The sequence below is a fragment of the Orcinus orca genome, chromosome 3, assembly GCF_937001465.1.
Source record: "Orcinus orca chromosome 3, mOrcOrc1.1, whole genome shotgun sequence".
NCBI classification, from domain to species: domain Eukaryota; kingdom Metazoa; phylum Chordata; class Mammalia; order Artiodactyla; family Delphinidae; genus Orcinus; species Orcinus orca.
This window is the reverse complement of record NC_064561.1, coordinates 149513204-149529301: the sequence shown is the minus strand read 5'-3', so window position 1 is coordinate 149529301 and position 16098 is coordinate 149513204. Positions and strand designations below refer to the sequence as shown.

The following is a 16098-nucleotide window of genomic DNA, read 5'->3' as shown; positions in this document are numbered from 1 at the left end:
ACCGTATGCTAACACATATATATGGAATTTAAGGGGAAAAAATGTCATGAAGAACCTAGGGGTAAGACAGGAATAAAGACGCAGTCCTACTGGAGAACGGACTTGAGGATATGGGGAGGGGGAAGGGTGAGCTGTGACAGGGCGAGAGAGAGTCATGGACATATACACACTAACAAACGTAAGGTAGATAGCTAGTAGGAAGCAGCCGCATGGTACAGGGATATTGGCTCGGTGCTTTGTGACTGCCTGGAGGGGTGGGATAGGGAGGGTGGGAGGGAGGAAGACGCAAGAGGGAAGAGATATGGGAACATATGTATATGTATAACTGATTCACTTTGCTATACAGCAGAAACTAACACAGCATTGTAAAGCAATTATACTCCAATAAAGATGTAAAAAAAAATTCCCTAATCCTAATGTTTCTTTTGAGAGAATAGAATAAGTAAGTCTTGACTATCTCATTCTCACAAAGCCAATTTCAGAGGAATGAATGAATGACCCAGTCACGTGAGGCTGATTATGGGTCACTGGCCATTCTAAGCGCGGGGGTTGGGGAATGGAGAGCTGCAGTAATAGCACCATGCGTAAATAATCTTGCAGCTACAGGTCCTAAGCCCAGCAAACACGTGCTGCCCGCCGAGCACGGAGAGGGCGGGCACCCGGGAGGAAGATCCTAGGCGGCCGGAACGTGCTCGCGCCCGTGGCCGCCGCCGCCCGCGCCGCGGCCGTTCGGGTCTCGGAGCGAGCCCACGTGCGCCAGCCGGACCCAAGCAGAGGGAGCGCCCGGGCACTCGCGAGGAAATGGCGGGCGAGGCGCTGTTCAGGGTTAGGGAAAAGTGTGGGGCGAGTTACGCCCCGAGAGGGGAGAGTAGAGAAGGTAAAGCTTTCGGGACGGAAAGGAGAGAGGAAGGATCGTGAGCTAGGTAAGGCGTCCCGACCTAGGCTTTGGAGGAAAGGGGGCGGGGGGGGGGCAGCGGTATAAAGGTACACCTGAAACTGGCTGCGAGTTTATTCTAAGGTCCGGGTCGGAAGTGCTCACACCTGGAGTTTGGCGCGGGTGGGTGGAAGGTGGAGCCCCACCCGGACAAAGGCAGGCCCGCAACCGGCCCAACCCCACCACAGCTCGACTTCCTCCTCCCAGCGCGGGCGGCCTGCCCTTCTCGAGCGCCAAATCCCCTCAGCTAGCTCCGCCCCGCCACTAGAGGAGGGCGGGTGGGGGCGTGTCCCGCCCTCTCCCTCGTCTGCGCTCAGTCGGCGTCCGCGTCAGCCGGACCCCGACGCGTTGACGCGGCACGTCGACGTAAGTGACGCGCAGGCCCGGGCCGCTCCTCCTTCCTTGAGTGAGTGCCGGCCCGGTCTGGGCGGGGGAGAAGAGGGCGGGCGGGCGGGCGGGGGAGGGAGAGGCGACCCGGGAGTCGTAGTGGGCCGCGGGCCGGACCGGGTCCCGGGGCGGCGGGAGCCAGGGCCGGGCCGAAGGGCTTGGCGGGCCGTTAGAGGGCCGCGGCGGCTGTCGGGTCTCCTCCCTTGCCGGACTTGCGCGCCCCGGAGCCCGGAGCCTCCGGCGCTGTGCCCACCCCGCTCCAGCTCGCGTCTCCCGACTCCAATTAGGTCAGGCTCGGAGTCCCGCGGCCGCGGCTCCGGCCCCCAACGCGCGGCGGCCGCCCGGCTCGCCTTTCTTTCTTCCCTCGCCTTCCTCTCCTCTTGTCTCACCCTCCCCCCTTCTTTTCGCGTAGCTGGGGTTTTGTTTTTTGTTGTTTTATGCTTTAGGGGTTTTGTTCCTCAGCCCGAGCTCATGGGTGTACATTATCATGCTCCTCTTTTGTAGAACAACCCGATGGCCATGGAGGCCGAAGAGACGATGGAATGCCTTCAGGAGTTCCCTGAACATCATAAAATGATCCTGGACCGATTGAATGAACAGCGAGAGCAGGACCGGTTTACTGACATCACCTTGATTGTCGACGGTGGGTAGCGTGGTGGGCCGAGGAGCGAATTTGTGGCTTCAGATCTTCTCTCCCCTTCCCCCATCCGCCTTTTTTATCCACCTTCTGTGGACTCCCTATCGAAAGTCTGCGGACGGTGTGCTCTGGAACCCGAGGACACTTATCAGTGTCCCTTCACGTAGACCATGCTGCAGAAGGATAGTCACGCTTTCAACATAATCATGGCATTTTAACTTCTTGCAGCCTTTTCAAGTGTTCGCATTGTACACTTGAGTGCAAGGTGGCGGGGATAGGGAGGATGTCTCTAAATGTTTGGTTAGTAGACTTCTGCTGCTAAGCTGCTTTGAGCAGTCTTTCACAGGAGTCATTTGGGAAGTGTTCTTTCTAGTTTCCCAAATGGTCTTGGAGGGAAAATGTGAGAGATTCTTTTGCAGCACTGGTACCCCCTTTGGTAACCCCCAAAATATAATGCGGTCTTTACCAGTCTTAGGAGTAGTCATTATAATGGATGCAAACCCAGCTTGGGTATCTTTTCTGTTTAGTGAAAATAGACTTCTTGAGGCAAGCTATACTTTATTATAGCCTACAGCTGGTCTGCTGTAGGTTGAGTTTCCAAATATTAGGCATACTAAAATGTTTTCCATAGCAAACACATCCAGCTTGGTGCTTATTCTGTGGCTTTTTCTTCTCTTTTCAAATGACGTATAACCTTTTGGGTTGTGTTTATATTTAGCAGTTTCAACTGAATAGGATATGCCTTTGACTTAAGTGGTACCTCCTGAAATATTGTAAGGTGGCCTTTATAAAGCTGACTTAATAAGGCCCTTGAGGTAAAGATCCTGCTTCATGTCAAATTGAGATTTAAATTTGTCAAGATAGCTGTCCAGAATATAGTTTTATAATTATATTACGAAAGACCTATTTTACTTTAATTTCTTAACTTGTTTTATAGTTTTATATTTGATTTTTGTGAATATGATGATTTTATTTTGTTTTTTCTCTAGGACACCATTTTAAGGCCCACAAGGCTGTTTTGGCTGCTTGCAGCAAGTTCTTTTACAAATTCTTTCAGGAGTTTACTCAGGAACCTTTGGTGGAGATAGAAGGTAAATGCTTGTTTTAAATACAATATTTAGCAAGCATTATAATTTGATGAAGAAGTTTTAGGCAGTTAATTTAGCAAGATACCATGGGAAACAGGCATCAATGGTTTCTATTCGGTGACTGGATAAATTGTTCTTTTGACACCTGAGAATTCTTACTTTTAGTAACATGCTTCGTAAAATGATCTTCCAGGAAAAACTCTTACGTTAAATGGTTGGTCTCTTAAAGGAGTCTTTTTCATTGCTAATACCAGTGATCACTGTCTTTTGAAAACATGTATTAAAAGTGAATTTCCATCTTATTTAGTGGGCTTATGTTTCAGACTGGTCCAGATGCTGCAGGCCTCTGTATTAGCAGCATGACACGCACAGTGTGAAATGGGCTGTCATAATATGGAAAAGGCTAGGAAAGATTAACTGAAGTAGCATTCAGAAGAAGTTCTAGTGGCTATAGAAAGTCTAGGATGGAAGGGGGTCGTCTACTAGATACTGTCTTAAAATAGAAATTTTTATACTTGTTTGACTTTTTGTAATAATAGCCCACCAAGTGCCAGGTATTATGCTGTGTAGTTTGTGTGCATTTTCTGAGGTTCACAGCAGTGCTTTGAAGTAAGTGGTTTTACTTCCAATTTACGTATCAGGGAGTAGGCTCTAAAAGGTTACTTGTCTGAGGTTGCCCAGCTAGCAGGGGATTCAGTTTGTTCTATTAATTCTGCTGCTACAATACCTAGCCCTCTACCCCTCAATCCAAAACTGTGGGAAATAAGTCAGTTTACCTACATAAATACAGGGTTTTTGAGTTTGGGTTTTGTATCTCTCTCAGTGTGTATATATTCTCTGTTATGAATGGGTTGCCTAGAAACAGTATTCCCTTGGAAAAATTTGGTGTCTAGGGGAGTAAAGAAAACGTAGAGTTAAGAGTATTCTCTTATTTTGATAGTTCCAGCTTACCTAGCATTCTGGCTGATATCCATAGATAGATTATCTTTGATTATCTGTGATGGACAGAGCACAGGCATGATGGAAATCCTCAAAGCTTACTAAAGTGAGAATCCATCAGCCTAGACGGTGTTTCTGTTACAGGCCAAAGTTTTGTGCATTTATTCACCTGAGGTACTGAGACCCCAGGCAGGTTACTTTATCTCAATTGCATATTTGCCTCTTCATCTGAAAAGTGGGTTAATAGGCTTGTACTGTTGTGCTAATGATTAATTGAAATGGCATCTGCAGAGTGCCTGGCGTAGTGTTTGGTGCACTGTCAAAGCTTAATAGATTGGGGCTGTTTATCAGATTTAATACCTATTATAATATACCATGCCAGACCCAGGAAATGAGAAATTGATTAATAAGACAGCCCTTAGAGAATTTGCAAATTTAATCATGGATAAGCAACAGTTAAGGAGTGCAAAAAATGTTGCAGAGAATTTTGTTGCAGAATGGTGTCACTAAGGAGGGAGGATGAGTGGTTTAGTTTACTTTAGAGAGAAGGAGGATTTCAAAGATGAGTCAACTTCTGGGCAGAATCTTAAGTCAAAAAATAAGTGGCCCAGGCTAGAATATGCATTGCTGGTGGAGTGTGGAGTACTGACCTACCTGGAGAAGTAGGGTCTTTTCTTCTAAAGACTAATCACCTTGGGATTATCTCTTGTACTTCTGATGTGCTCTGTCCATTATAGTACAGGACACACAACTTTCAGTATTTAAACTGTAGAAAGTAAGAAAGAAAAATGTAAAAACATTCTTTCTGTTTTTGTTATTTGCCAGATTCAGGTTTAAAGAATCAATTTGGCTCAATGTCTCCTTAAGCCCTTAACTTTGGAATTGCTGTACTATCTGGCTAGGTCACCTGGCTGTAGAGAAAGCCCTGGGCATGCGTTTAGGAAACCTGACTTGTAGTCCCAGCTTTACTGTTTGTCAGTTGTGTAACATTGGACATCTTAGCTTCCTTTTTTCTCTCTTAATCTGCAGAAAATGTCAAGTAATTTTGGATTATGTCATGGGCATTATTTTTTTCCTTTTTTTTTTTTTGGTCTGTGTCAGGTTGTTGAGGCATGCGGGATCTTTCGTTACGGTGCAAGGTTTCTTTGTTGCGTGTTTGGGCTTCTCTCTAGTTGTGGCGTGTGGGTTTTTCTCTGTCTAGTTGTGGCACATGGGCTCTGTAGCTTGCGGCACGTGGGCTTAGTTGCCCCGCAGCATGTGGGATCTTAGTTCCCCAACCAGGGATCGAACAGGCATCCCCTGCATTGGAAGGTGGATTCTTTACCACTGGACCACCAGGGAAGTCCCTGTCATGGGCATTTTGAATATTATGTTTTGACCCTCTGTGTGCTGTTAGAATCATCTGGAGAATGCTTTTTGTTTTTGTTGTTGTTTTGATTTTGTTTTGTTTTAGCAGACAATCAACCTGATTAGGTTCAGACTGCCTTGTGTAGACTGTGGATCCAATTCCAATTTAGTTTTCAAAACCTTTGTTGTTCTGTTCAGGTCCCAGGTGTGCCGACCTGGGTGGTAGTCCACACCACAGTGTAATTCTCAAAGCCTTTGCTGTGCTGCCTCACGTCATTTTTGCACACGTGCAGCTGGGTGGTGAGCTCAAGACTGCATACGCAGATTTAAAGGACCTCTCTCCAGCTCCCTCCTGATGGCCTCTGTACTTAGCTCCCCTGAGCTCCCTTTCCTGGTCCTCTGGCTGGAAGACTAGGAGGTTAGCCTCCCTGTGCTGTCGTACATTTTCTGCAGTGGAATCCATTTCCTGGATAATAACATGGTGAGAGAAGAAAATAACAAGAATTCTCTCCATGCTCTTCAGATGATAATCTCTTTCCTAGTTCTCAGCCAGAGAGAACTTTCTCTTAGGGTTGAGTTGCCTGCTTGGTGGCAACTAGCCATAGATGTGCAGCGTCAGACTGGGGCTTGTCTTGAGGGAGGGCTGAGAGAGAAATAAAAACCAGCTATTTTTCCCCACCCCCACACACTCTCCATCCCCTTTGCTGGTTCTCTAGCCGGAAAGAGTTTCTGCTGGAGCTTTTTCTGTCTGCACCTGCTACCCAGTTACGGGAGTTGGGCTGTCCTCAAGCTGGGTTATGTGGGAGGAAAAATATAAAACCAGGAAACTTACTGCTGTTCTTTGAGTTTTGATTTCTCTCCCCAGTCTCTTTGCTTCTGTTTTTTCTTCGGAGTCCTTGTATATTTGCTTTATGTATTCTTTTCAGAATTTTTAGTTATAATCAATGGGCAAGATAGGATGGCGTATGCATTCTTCATCTTAGCTAGAACTAGAACTCCCATCTGTAAAACAGGGATGGTTCTTGTCTTTTAGCCGCTCACTAGAAACACCAGGGGAGCTTTTGCAAGTACTAATACCCAGGCTTTTTCTCCAGATCAATTAAATCGGTCTTTGAGGGGTGAGATCCAAGCATCTGTATTTAAAAGTTCTCTAGGTCCTTGTTATTCAAGGTGTGGTCTGAGGATCAGTAATGCGTGGGCATCACCTGTGAGCTTGTTAGAACTGTAGACTCTCAGGCTCCACCCTAGACCTACTGAATCAGAACAGAATCCTCAGATGATTCCTTTGTACAGCAAAGTTAGGGCAGCACTGCCCTAAGACAAGTCCAGTATGCAGCCAGTGTTGAGAACCACTGCCTTATAGGGTTTTGTAAAAGCAAATGTATGTAAAGAGAATTTAAATTGAAATATGCTCTATGAGTATAAACTGTCATTAGATGCAAGCTGAGCCAGCTCTCTCCCTGTTTTCTGGGTCCCTGGTGAAGTAAGTTATCTTTGATTAGGACTGCAGGTTCACCTTTGATTTAAGTCAAAATTGTTGTCCTTGAAGCCAGTTGCATCCCACCTCAGCTTTGTGACTTGGATTCACACCATATAAAATCTTCAGCAGACATTCACTCCCTTGTTCAGAACACAACAGCCTTCTCCTAACCCGAGCCTCCAATTTTCCAAATCCATTCTTTACTTCTCCTGAAACCACAGATCCATAAGCACCTAGTTTCTCTCAAACAGCAACTCTACCATTGCGTCCAAAATCTTAGCCCCTAATATCAAGGACAAAGCATCCAAGCACATATTCATACATCCTATTTGAGTAGGAGTTTTCCACCAGTTGAGGAATTCTGTAAGACTAGAGAAATTCCAGAATGCCCACCCCCCACTTTTGCCTCTTCCTAAGGGGAAAAATGACTCAGGTCAAGGTGTTTATATTAACATTTTTCTTAGATACTTCCTTAGAAAAATTGTATATTATGAAAGGAGTAAGGAATTGAGAAAATGGGCTGAAATTTGAAAGTTACTAAACTAGTCCTAATAGAGTATAAAATATTTTTGCAGCTGTACATCATCTACCAACCCTTCACTTACCTGGGCAGGTGTTATAAGTTTGGTTCCTGTTAGCTAATTAAGTCAGTGGCTTATTCCTAGGACCAGTGTTGGACTGGCCACATAAGAAGCACTTAGGGTGGGCTTCCCTGGTAGCTCAGCGGTTAAGAATCCGCCTGCCAATGCAGGGGACAAGGGATTGATCCCTGATCTGGGAAGATCCCCAATGCTGCGGAGCAACTAAGCCTGTGCGCTACAACTACTGAGCATGCGCTCTAGAGCCTGCGAGCCACAACTACTGAGCCCGTGCGCCTAGAGCTTGTGCTCTGCAACGAGAAGCCACCGCAATGAGAAGCCCGTGCACTGCCACGGAGAGTAGCCCCCGTCCGCCGCAATTAGAGAAAGCCTGTGCGCAGCAATGAAGACCCAGCGCAGCCAAAAATAAAACAAACAAATAAATAAATTTATTTAAAAAAAGAAGCACTCAGGGTGCTTATAAAAAGGAGTTCCCTATCCCAGTTTTGATTCTGGAGATCAGGGACCCATGCTAAGTCTACAGGTGATTCTGATTAACCAAGATTGGGAACAGTCCACAAATTCTTGGAGGCCAGCTGCTTCTTGAAATTACTAATTTTTAGAATTTTCTATGGTAATCCACTGTGTGTATTACATAATACTCCCATTGGGGTCTGGGGCAATATCCTATAAGCAAATAATAATCCAGTGTATTATTAATAAGCAGCATAGCTTAGTAATATTTACTCTAAGTGGGATAAAGATTATAAATAGCCTCATGTCAGTTCAGATCAAATTTTGCTGCCAAATTTATGGGAAAACTTCTGGTTTTAAGAGATTTGGGGGACTTTGGAAATATGAGTAAAAGATTGCAGTCTTGTAGTGAATGAGACATGGGTATTCAGACGCTTCCAAGCAGGAATGTTTCCTACCATCATCCTATTTAAAAATCTTTATCATGGACTTTGGAGTCAGGCCATCTGGGTTTGCTTCTAGTATTATCACTTAATAACTATGTGACTTTCGCAAGTTACTTCTCTGTGCCTCAATTTCCTCATCTGTAAAATGGGGATTATAATAGTACTTCATAGGGTTGTCAGGAGGATTAAGTCAGTTGATGATTTGTAAAGTGTTTAGAGTCCTGCCTGATATGTATAGTAGGCATACATATGTGTGTTTGATTAAAAATCAAAATCTCATTCTGCTTCAGGAAAAATTTACACATTGTTTTTAGGAAAGATTTCTGTTGCACTTTTAAATATTTGGTCAAAACACCTTAAAAAAAAAAAACAGCAAAATCTAGTTGTCTTTTTCTCAGGCTACTCTCATATAATAAAGAACATGGTTAAAAGACAACCAGGAGGGGCTTCCCTGGTGGCGCAGTGGTTGAGAGTCCGCCTGCCGATTCAGGGGACATGGGTTCGTGCCCCGGTCCGGGAAGATCCCACATGCCGCGGAGCGGCTGGGCCCGTGAGCCATGGCCGCTGAACCTGCGCATCCAGAGCCTGTGCTCCGCAACGGGAGAGGCCACAGCAGTGAGAGGCCCGCGTACCGCAAAAAACTAAATAAATAAATAAAAAAGACAACCAGGAGAAAAAAGATTAGGGGACCCAATAAATTAGCCATTAATGAATCCAGTCATTTTTAGTTTGCTTATTTGGTAGCATGTAACTTGGTCATATTACATTATATTTTATGGTGCTTCTCAATATTCAGATTGTTTTCAGGCATTTTGAAGATGAGTTTTCTGAGGCTCAGAGGTTCTGACTTGCCCCAGATTGCACAAGTCATGGAGAGACTGAACTGAAACTTGAAAGTTGGCTTCCTGAACGATATTTTTTCCTAACACATATAGAAGATGGTGGATATTCCACCAGTATTCTTACTGTTGTCCTGAAGGCCACATTCAGGTGTATAAAGTACATGGGAAGAACATAAAAATATTTTTTCTTTTCCTATTTTTTTTCTTTTTTGGCCACCCAGGGCGGCTTGTGGAATCTTAGTTCCCCAACCAGGGATTGAGCCAGCGCCCTTGGCAGTGAAAGCGTGGGGTCCTAACCACTGGACTGCCAGGAAATTCCTGTTTTGTATTTGTAATTGTGCATATTGTGTGCAGCTTGGTCTTGGGCATTTTTTTAGCATAAAAAAAATCTATAAAAACGAGTTTTCTCTTTGTTCCTGTCAATAGCTTTCCATAGCCTTGCATTAGCACACTGAAACAATATTATATAGCATTGAAGAGCACAAAGAAGTAGAGTATCATTTTGGGCCAAAATTTAAACAAACTTTCAAAGAAAGCTTGGGATTGTGGAAGCTTAATTCTGAAAGTGACTTTGGCCTTTATCCATTTATACCTACTTTGTGTGCCTGCATTTTAGGAAGCATTGTGTTAGGTACTGTGAGGTGGGTGTAGAGGCAAATTTCCGTAAAGCAGCTTACAGTCAAGAGTTGTCCATGAATTTTAACTATAAGACCAGGTACAGAGTTCAGCCTGAGGGAACTATTAAAGAGGTTCATTAAAGATGTGGCATTAAAATTGGTCCTTCAAGGGTGGTAGGATTTGTCGAGGTAAGGTGATAAAGCATTCAGCATGGAGGGTGTTAAGGAAGGCAAGGAAATTCTTAGAAAGTGAAGGGTTTGTTTGAGGATCAGTATATAGTGTAGGTTTGATATAGTTTAAAATTTGGAAGGAAAAATAGTGGTAAGTAGAAAGATAATGTGAAGGACCTTGAAATAAAGGCAGAATGGTACTGAACTTTATTTGCTAAGCTTTTGAAAGCTATTGATGATTTTGGAGCTGAGTTGACACAGAGCTCCCTGGCAGGCAACATAGCATGTCTGATGTAATAGCCCATTCGTGTATTTGAGTGATCGATTTTACTGTTCTGTAAGAGCCTTAGGAAGTCTTTGGGAAAGATCTTAAAGTAGTTTGCTAGTTAGTGCTGAACTTGGCTACAAAATTATTATACTGTAAATGAGAATTCTGCCAGGAAATTATCTTCCAAAGTGACAAATACTAATCATTTTCCAAACACTGGGCTTCTATTTTTTTCTTTACTAAATGTTACAAGATTTGAATCAATGTGAATACATGTTAATGCATGTCTTTTTTTTTTTTTACAGGTGTTAGTAAAATGGCCTTTCGTCATTTGATTGAGTTCACATATACAGCAAAATTAATGATACAAGGAGAAGAAGAAGCCAACGATGTATGGAAAGCAGCAGAGTTTCTACAAATGCTAGAAGCTATCAAAGCCCTTGAAGTCAGGTAATTACTTATTTCCTTAATAGGGAACGAATAGTTATATTCAGTCACGTTCACCCTGTTAGTCAAGAATGTATTGTATGTATCATGCTGTAAAGAACTGATGTTTTGAAATTAAGAATATGTATTTAAGGATCTATAAAGTTCTACTGGTTATGATTGTTCTTTCCTTCACGCTTGATTTCTTGTCCTTATGTAAAAACTGTGCTAATATTAACTCAAGTAGCATCTTTTGTTTCTAATAAAATAAGGAGGACTAGGCATCTTTTTAGGAGTTCTCTGGGTTCCTATAAACTATTCTGTGGATTCAGGTTGTTAATTGTACCAAGACTTACTCTAAAAGTGGTTTGGCTTACAAAGATTAATATGGTACTGTTTAAAAATAAGTGAGGAGGGGCTTCCCTGGTGGCGCCGTGGTTGGGGGTCCGCTTGCCGATGCAGGGGACACGGGTTCGTGCCCCGGTCCGGGAAGATCCCACATGCCACGGAGCGGCTGGGCCCGTGAGCCATGGCCGCTGAGCCTGCGCGTCCGGAGCCTGTGCTCCGCAACGGGAGAGGCCACAACAGTGAGAGGCCCGTGTACCGCAAAAAAAAAAAAAAAAAAAAAAAGTGAGGAAATCGGTGAAGATATAAGAAATAGGCCAGGTGGAAGTGATAATCAGTGAAGTTAGAAATGTGATGGCAAAAATGCATGCTGTTTAAGTCTGTACACTTGCTAGATGGGCTGAGTCTAGCTCTGAGTTCTGAAGTACCTAGTGAAAAGAAAAAGGGGAAAAAAACACCTCAGTTACATTATTTATAATAAGATGAGAACAAATCAATTGCTTAGGAGCCATTCTTGGTATTAAAACACACAATTTCTCATAGGAAGTTATTAGGAAAACATTAAGTGATATAATGAATAAAGACCTCAGCATCTTACATAATGAATAGTGGCATGGTAGTGTCTAAGAACAAGAGCTCTGGAGTCAGACTGCCTCGGTCTGCTATCAGCTACTCAGTTTCCTTATCTGGCAAATGGGGATAAAAATGGTACTTTCTACATAGGATTATTTGTGAGGGTTGAATGAATGAATGTAAAGTGGTTAGCATGGAGTCTGGCATGGGGGTTGTTATTATCTCCTGGCTTTGTTTCTTGTGACCCTCAATATAGGTCATTGGTGTAACACTAATGTGCAGTTTGGTAAAATCAGTTTCACATGGGACAGAATGATCTAGTCTGACTCACTGATGTGGTTCAGTCAAAAGATATAACTTAGAATAACTAAGAAATAATTGAATTGTAGTCATCCAAAAATACTATTTCTCCTAATGAGCTTTTAATTAGTTTGGTGACAGAGTTCAAGATTAGACTTTTCTGACAAGAGCGTGGTGTGTATATTTTCTCTGATGGCTAGTGCTTGGCACATAGTAGGTGTCCAGTAAACATTTATGAATGGATGGATGGGTGCATGCCCATTAAAACCAAGCCAGTATTCTCCTGCAGAGAGAGCTAAGACACGGATAGCAAAACAGAGGTGTGTTGAGGATATATACCTGATTAGGTCATACCTTCTCAATGTGGAGGTAGACTAGGGGAATATATATGCATGGGGCAACATCAGATTTGTGGTTAAATCCTGTATGAGAACTTTTTGGAAACATGTTCTGTGTGGTCCCTTTGCTGCTCATGGTAGCGAGTGGCATCTTACTACAGGGAAAGTCCTGAGTAACAGAACATTGGAATATATTCTGTGACAACGGCCCAGGTTGGATTTGGTAGGCATTTAATTGAGTTCATGTGTCTAGTCATTGGGTAAGAACAGCTGGATACAGCGGTTTTACCATGCCTATTTAGAACCTTTTAGAAAGTTTATTATTATAAGACTGGGATCCTTATAATAAATATAACCGTCAGCGCTTTACAATATAAATATAGTAGCATGTTGAATTGTTTCATGAACCAGTTAGGCATGCAGTATACTCTGAAGAATTCTTCAGAAAGATAGCAGTATTACATATTGGCTGTTTATAATTGGCTGTGTATAATGTTATACAATTTAGGAATAAAAATTACATAATGTAGTTGTGTTTAAATCAACCGGTGAAGGCAACTCTATACTGAGTAGACTATTGTATAACTGTTTTGCAGGTATGGAAGGTGAATAAGGCTCTTCTCACATTTGCAATATGCAAGTATTTTTGGAATATAGTGTACACTTTTTGAATGGCACTGAAAAAAAATACTAGGACCTTATTTTGCTGAAATTGCATCATTGTTTATTTAAAACTGTAGGAGAAGGTTCCTGTTATTTGTTAGGAAGAAGCATTTACCTTACAGATTTTTTCCTCCCCAGCCTTTTAAGATGTAATTTACATATAATACAATTCACCCATCTTAATGTAGAGTTTGAATTTTGTTAATTGTACACAGTAGTGTAACCACCACCACAATCAAGACATAAAAACATTCCCATCACCCTAAGTTTTCTTATGACCCTGCAGTCGACCCTGATCGACCAGTGATCTGATTTTTATCACTGTGGCTTTATCTTATTTAGGATGTCATATAAATGGATTCCTAAGGCGTGTAGTCTTTCGTCTTTGACTTTCTTCACTTAGCGTCATATTTCAGAGGTTTGTCCATGTTGTTGTGGGTTCCTTTTTATTGCCGATTATTATTCCATTGTATGGATATACCATCTGTTACGGACATTTAGGTTGTTTCCAGTTTTTGACTATTACAAATAAAGTGGCTACGAATGTTTGTGGGTAGGTCTTTGGACATATGGTTTTATTTCTCTCAGTAAATACCTAGTATTGGAATAGCTGGGTTGTATGGTAGATGTATTTAATTTTTTTTTAAGAAACTGCCAAACTGTTTTCCAAAGTGATACATTCCAACTTTCAGTGTATGAAAGTTGCAACTGCTCCACAGCCTTGCTAATACTTGGTATGATCATACTTTTTCATTTTAGCCAAGTTGGTAGATACATAGTGGTTTTAATTTGCATTTCCCTAATGACTAATGATGTTGAGCATTTTTTCATGTGCTTTTTTGCCATCTGTTTATCTTTTTTGGTGAAGTATCTTTTGCCCGTTTTTAAAATTGGGATATTGTCAAGAACTGACAGGTGGAAGACTTTATCCTATTTGCAAGCTAATAAGTTGGCCTGCCACATTTTTATGGATGCTGGCAGAAAACATGAAACTCATGAGTCAGAAAGGACTTTATTTCTCTCACAGCATATGGAGCAGCATGAGTTTCATGTTCATATCAACATGAAGCTCATGCTGCCCCCCCACCCCCGCCCCGCCCTGAGTCCAGTGGGGAATGATGCAGTGGCCTCGGAGTGTACCGTGCTCACAGTGGTTTACATCACAGTTGAGGAACTCTGGGCTTTAGGAAACCCAAATCTTTTATAATGAGCTGTAAGCAAACCTGCCCAGCTTCTGCCCCAGAGGGGCTGTTATCTTTATTATTCTGTATAATAAATGAACCTGCCCTCCACTCTGGTGGAAGACAGGCTCTGTTTTCTAAGGCAATTTGCTGTACAGACAACCTTGAAAGATAGAACAAAAGACTGCCAGTGTGTTTGTGTATAAGATATGCAGAAACATGAGGGATCCATGGAGCGTTTTCTTCTACACTGTTTTAGCTTCTGGTGAATTTTCCCATGAGCACACTACTCCGTGACCACTCTGATTAATGTGACAAATAGGGGACTGGGACCTAATCCATTCAGTTTTTCTTACACTGGATTTAATTAAGACAACTATCAGCAGCACTCCAAGTAGCAGGATGTGGCCACCCTGCAGTGCTAAGCTTAAGCGTGCACCTACCCCCGCTAAGGTCCTGCACTCAACCAACTGAACAAATCCCTAGAAAGCCAGGTGGCTTTCTCCTTTAGTTTGTGTATTGACTTTTCCACTTAGCCCTAAACATTAATCTAAGTATAGCAAGATGTTTTAGCAATTGCACAGTCTGAGCATTGGTCCACAGGGGGGAAGTCTAGGGCAAGTCTAGCCTCCGTAATAACCCTGGCCAGTGATTTGAGGCTGACATGAATACCTTCCAGAGCCCAAGTAGTGTCATTGATCACATTGTCTTGAGTCAGGCACAAATTTTGTACCACCTTTTTTTTTTTTTTTTTTTTTTTGCGCGGTATGCGGGCCTCTCACTGTTGTGGCCTCTCCTGTTGCGGAGCACAGGCTCCGGATACGCAGGCTCAGCGGCCATGGCTCACGGGCCTGGCTGCTCCGCAGCATGTGGGATCTTCCGGGACCGGGGCACGAACCCGTGTCCCCTGCATTGGCAGGCGGACTCTCAAGTCCCCACCTTTTTATTTGGATGACTCCCGTTGTAGAGAAAACTGCCCGTAGGGCTTGCATAAATAAGTCAGTTATTCCTCCAGGACACTTCCCCAAGTAACCAAGGGTAGCCTCACTTTTGGCCACCCAGGCGGCATGTGGGATATTAGCTCCCCGACCAGGGATTGAACCCGCGCCCCCTGCATTGGAAGTGCGGAGTGTTAACCACTGGACTGCCAGGGAAGTCCCAAGGGTAGGCTCATTTTGGAGAGACCTCCATGGTCATCTGAGAACTAAAGTGATCTACCAGTGGTGTTTCCCTAAACACTGGATGGTCCCTTCTTCCCACCTCAGAGTTGCAAGGCATATTTTTGGGAGGGAAGGAAGTTAGTACCTGGCTTCCATACAGGAAGTATAGTTGTTTGTGCCCCCAAAGGGGGACCTTCATCAGTCAGGGGCACAGGTTGACATTGTCACCAACGTTGTCTCCCTCTTTCCCAGCTCAGAATGATTGGGTCTAGGCCTTGTTTTTGGACTGAATGTCTGAGGGCAGCCAGTTCGGTCTGTTCTGTTTATCCTGAGCACCTGGATGCCAGCTGAATGGCAGTCAGCCACCTCGCGAACTGAGCCTCAGCTTTGGGAATGGTAGTGGGCCAACATCTCTTGTTTTGCATGGAGCATGCAGGACGCTTGGCCATCCCCTGCTGTTTGCAAAATACTTCTCGATAAAGTTAAGAGAGATGGTGATCCAGTTGTCAGAGCCCTCTGACGTGGGATGGCAGATCCAGCACGTTGCAACAGTTGGGGAGAGCTGCATGAGAGCCTCTTCCTACCTGAGGAAGGCTCTAAGAGCGGTTCTGAAGAACAAAGATTTTTAATGTCCCTTCTTCCCCCATACCTCCTGGAGTCTAAGAGGTTTCTCTCCAGGTTCCAGGGTGGTGGTTCTCCCTCCACCTCCACAAAATCAGTGTATCCTATTCTAGTAGCTGTAACTCAATCCCTTTTCCAGTCATCTCCTCCCCTTACCCAGACCTTTCATCTGGAATGGTCAGGGACAAGAATATTTTATAAAACTTAAGAGACCTGTTATGTCTCCCACTTTGGCTCACAAGGGCCAATCTGATTGTACTTGGCAAGCAGTATATTCAACCAA

At 43.6% G+C, this 16098-nt stretch overlaps 1 protein-coding gene across 9 annotated transcripts in view; it reads left to right on the top strand.

The window, feature by feature from the left end:
* Positions 1-672: 672 nt before the first annotated feature.
* Positions 673-16098, top strand: part of ZNF131 (zinc finger protein 131) — a 32996-nt gene continuing 17570 nt past the window's right edge. For 2 of the 9 annotated variants that reach the window (XM_004265955.3, XM_033421180.2), the window contains exons 1-4: positions 1340-1608; positions 1826-1964; positions 2948-3049; positions 10514-10658. In XM_004265955.3, coding sequence (XP_004266003.2) covers positions 1835-1964; positions 2948-3049; positions 10514-10658 — 377 coding nt within the window. In that variant the 5' untranslated portion in view covers positions 1340-1608; positions 1826-1834. The other 7 variants (XM_033421181.2, XM_033421179.2, XM_033421183.2 and 4 more) reach the window with 7 other exon arrangements.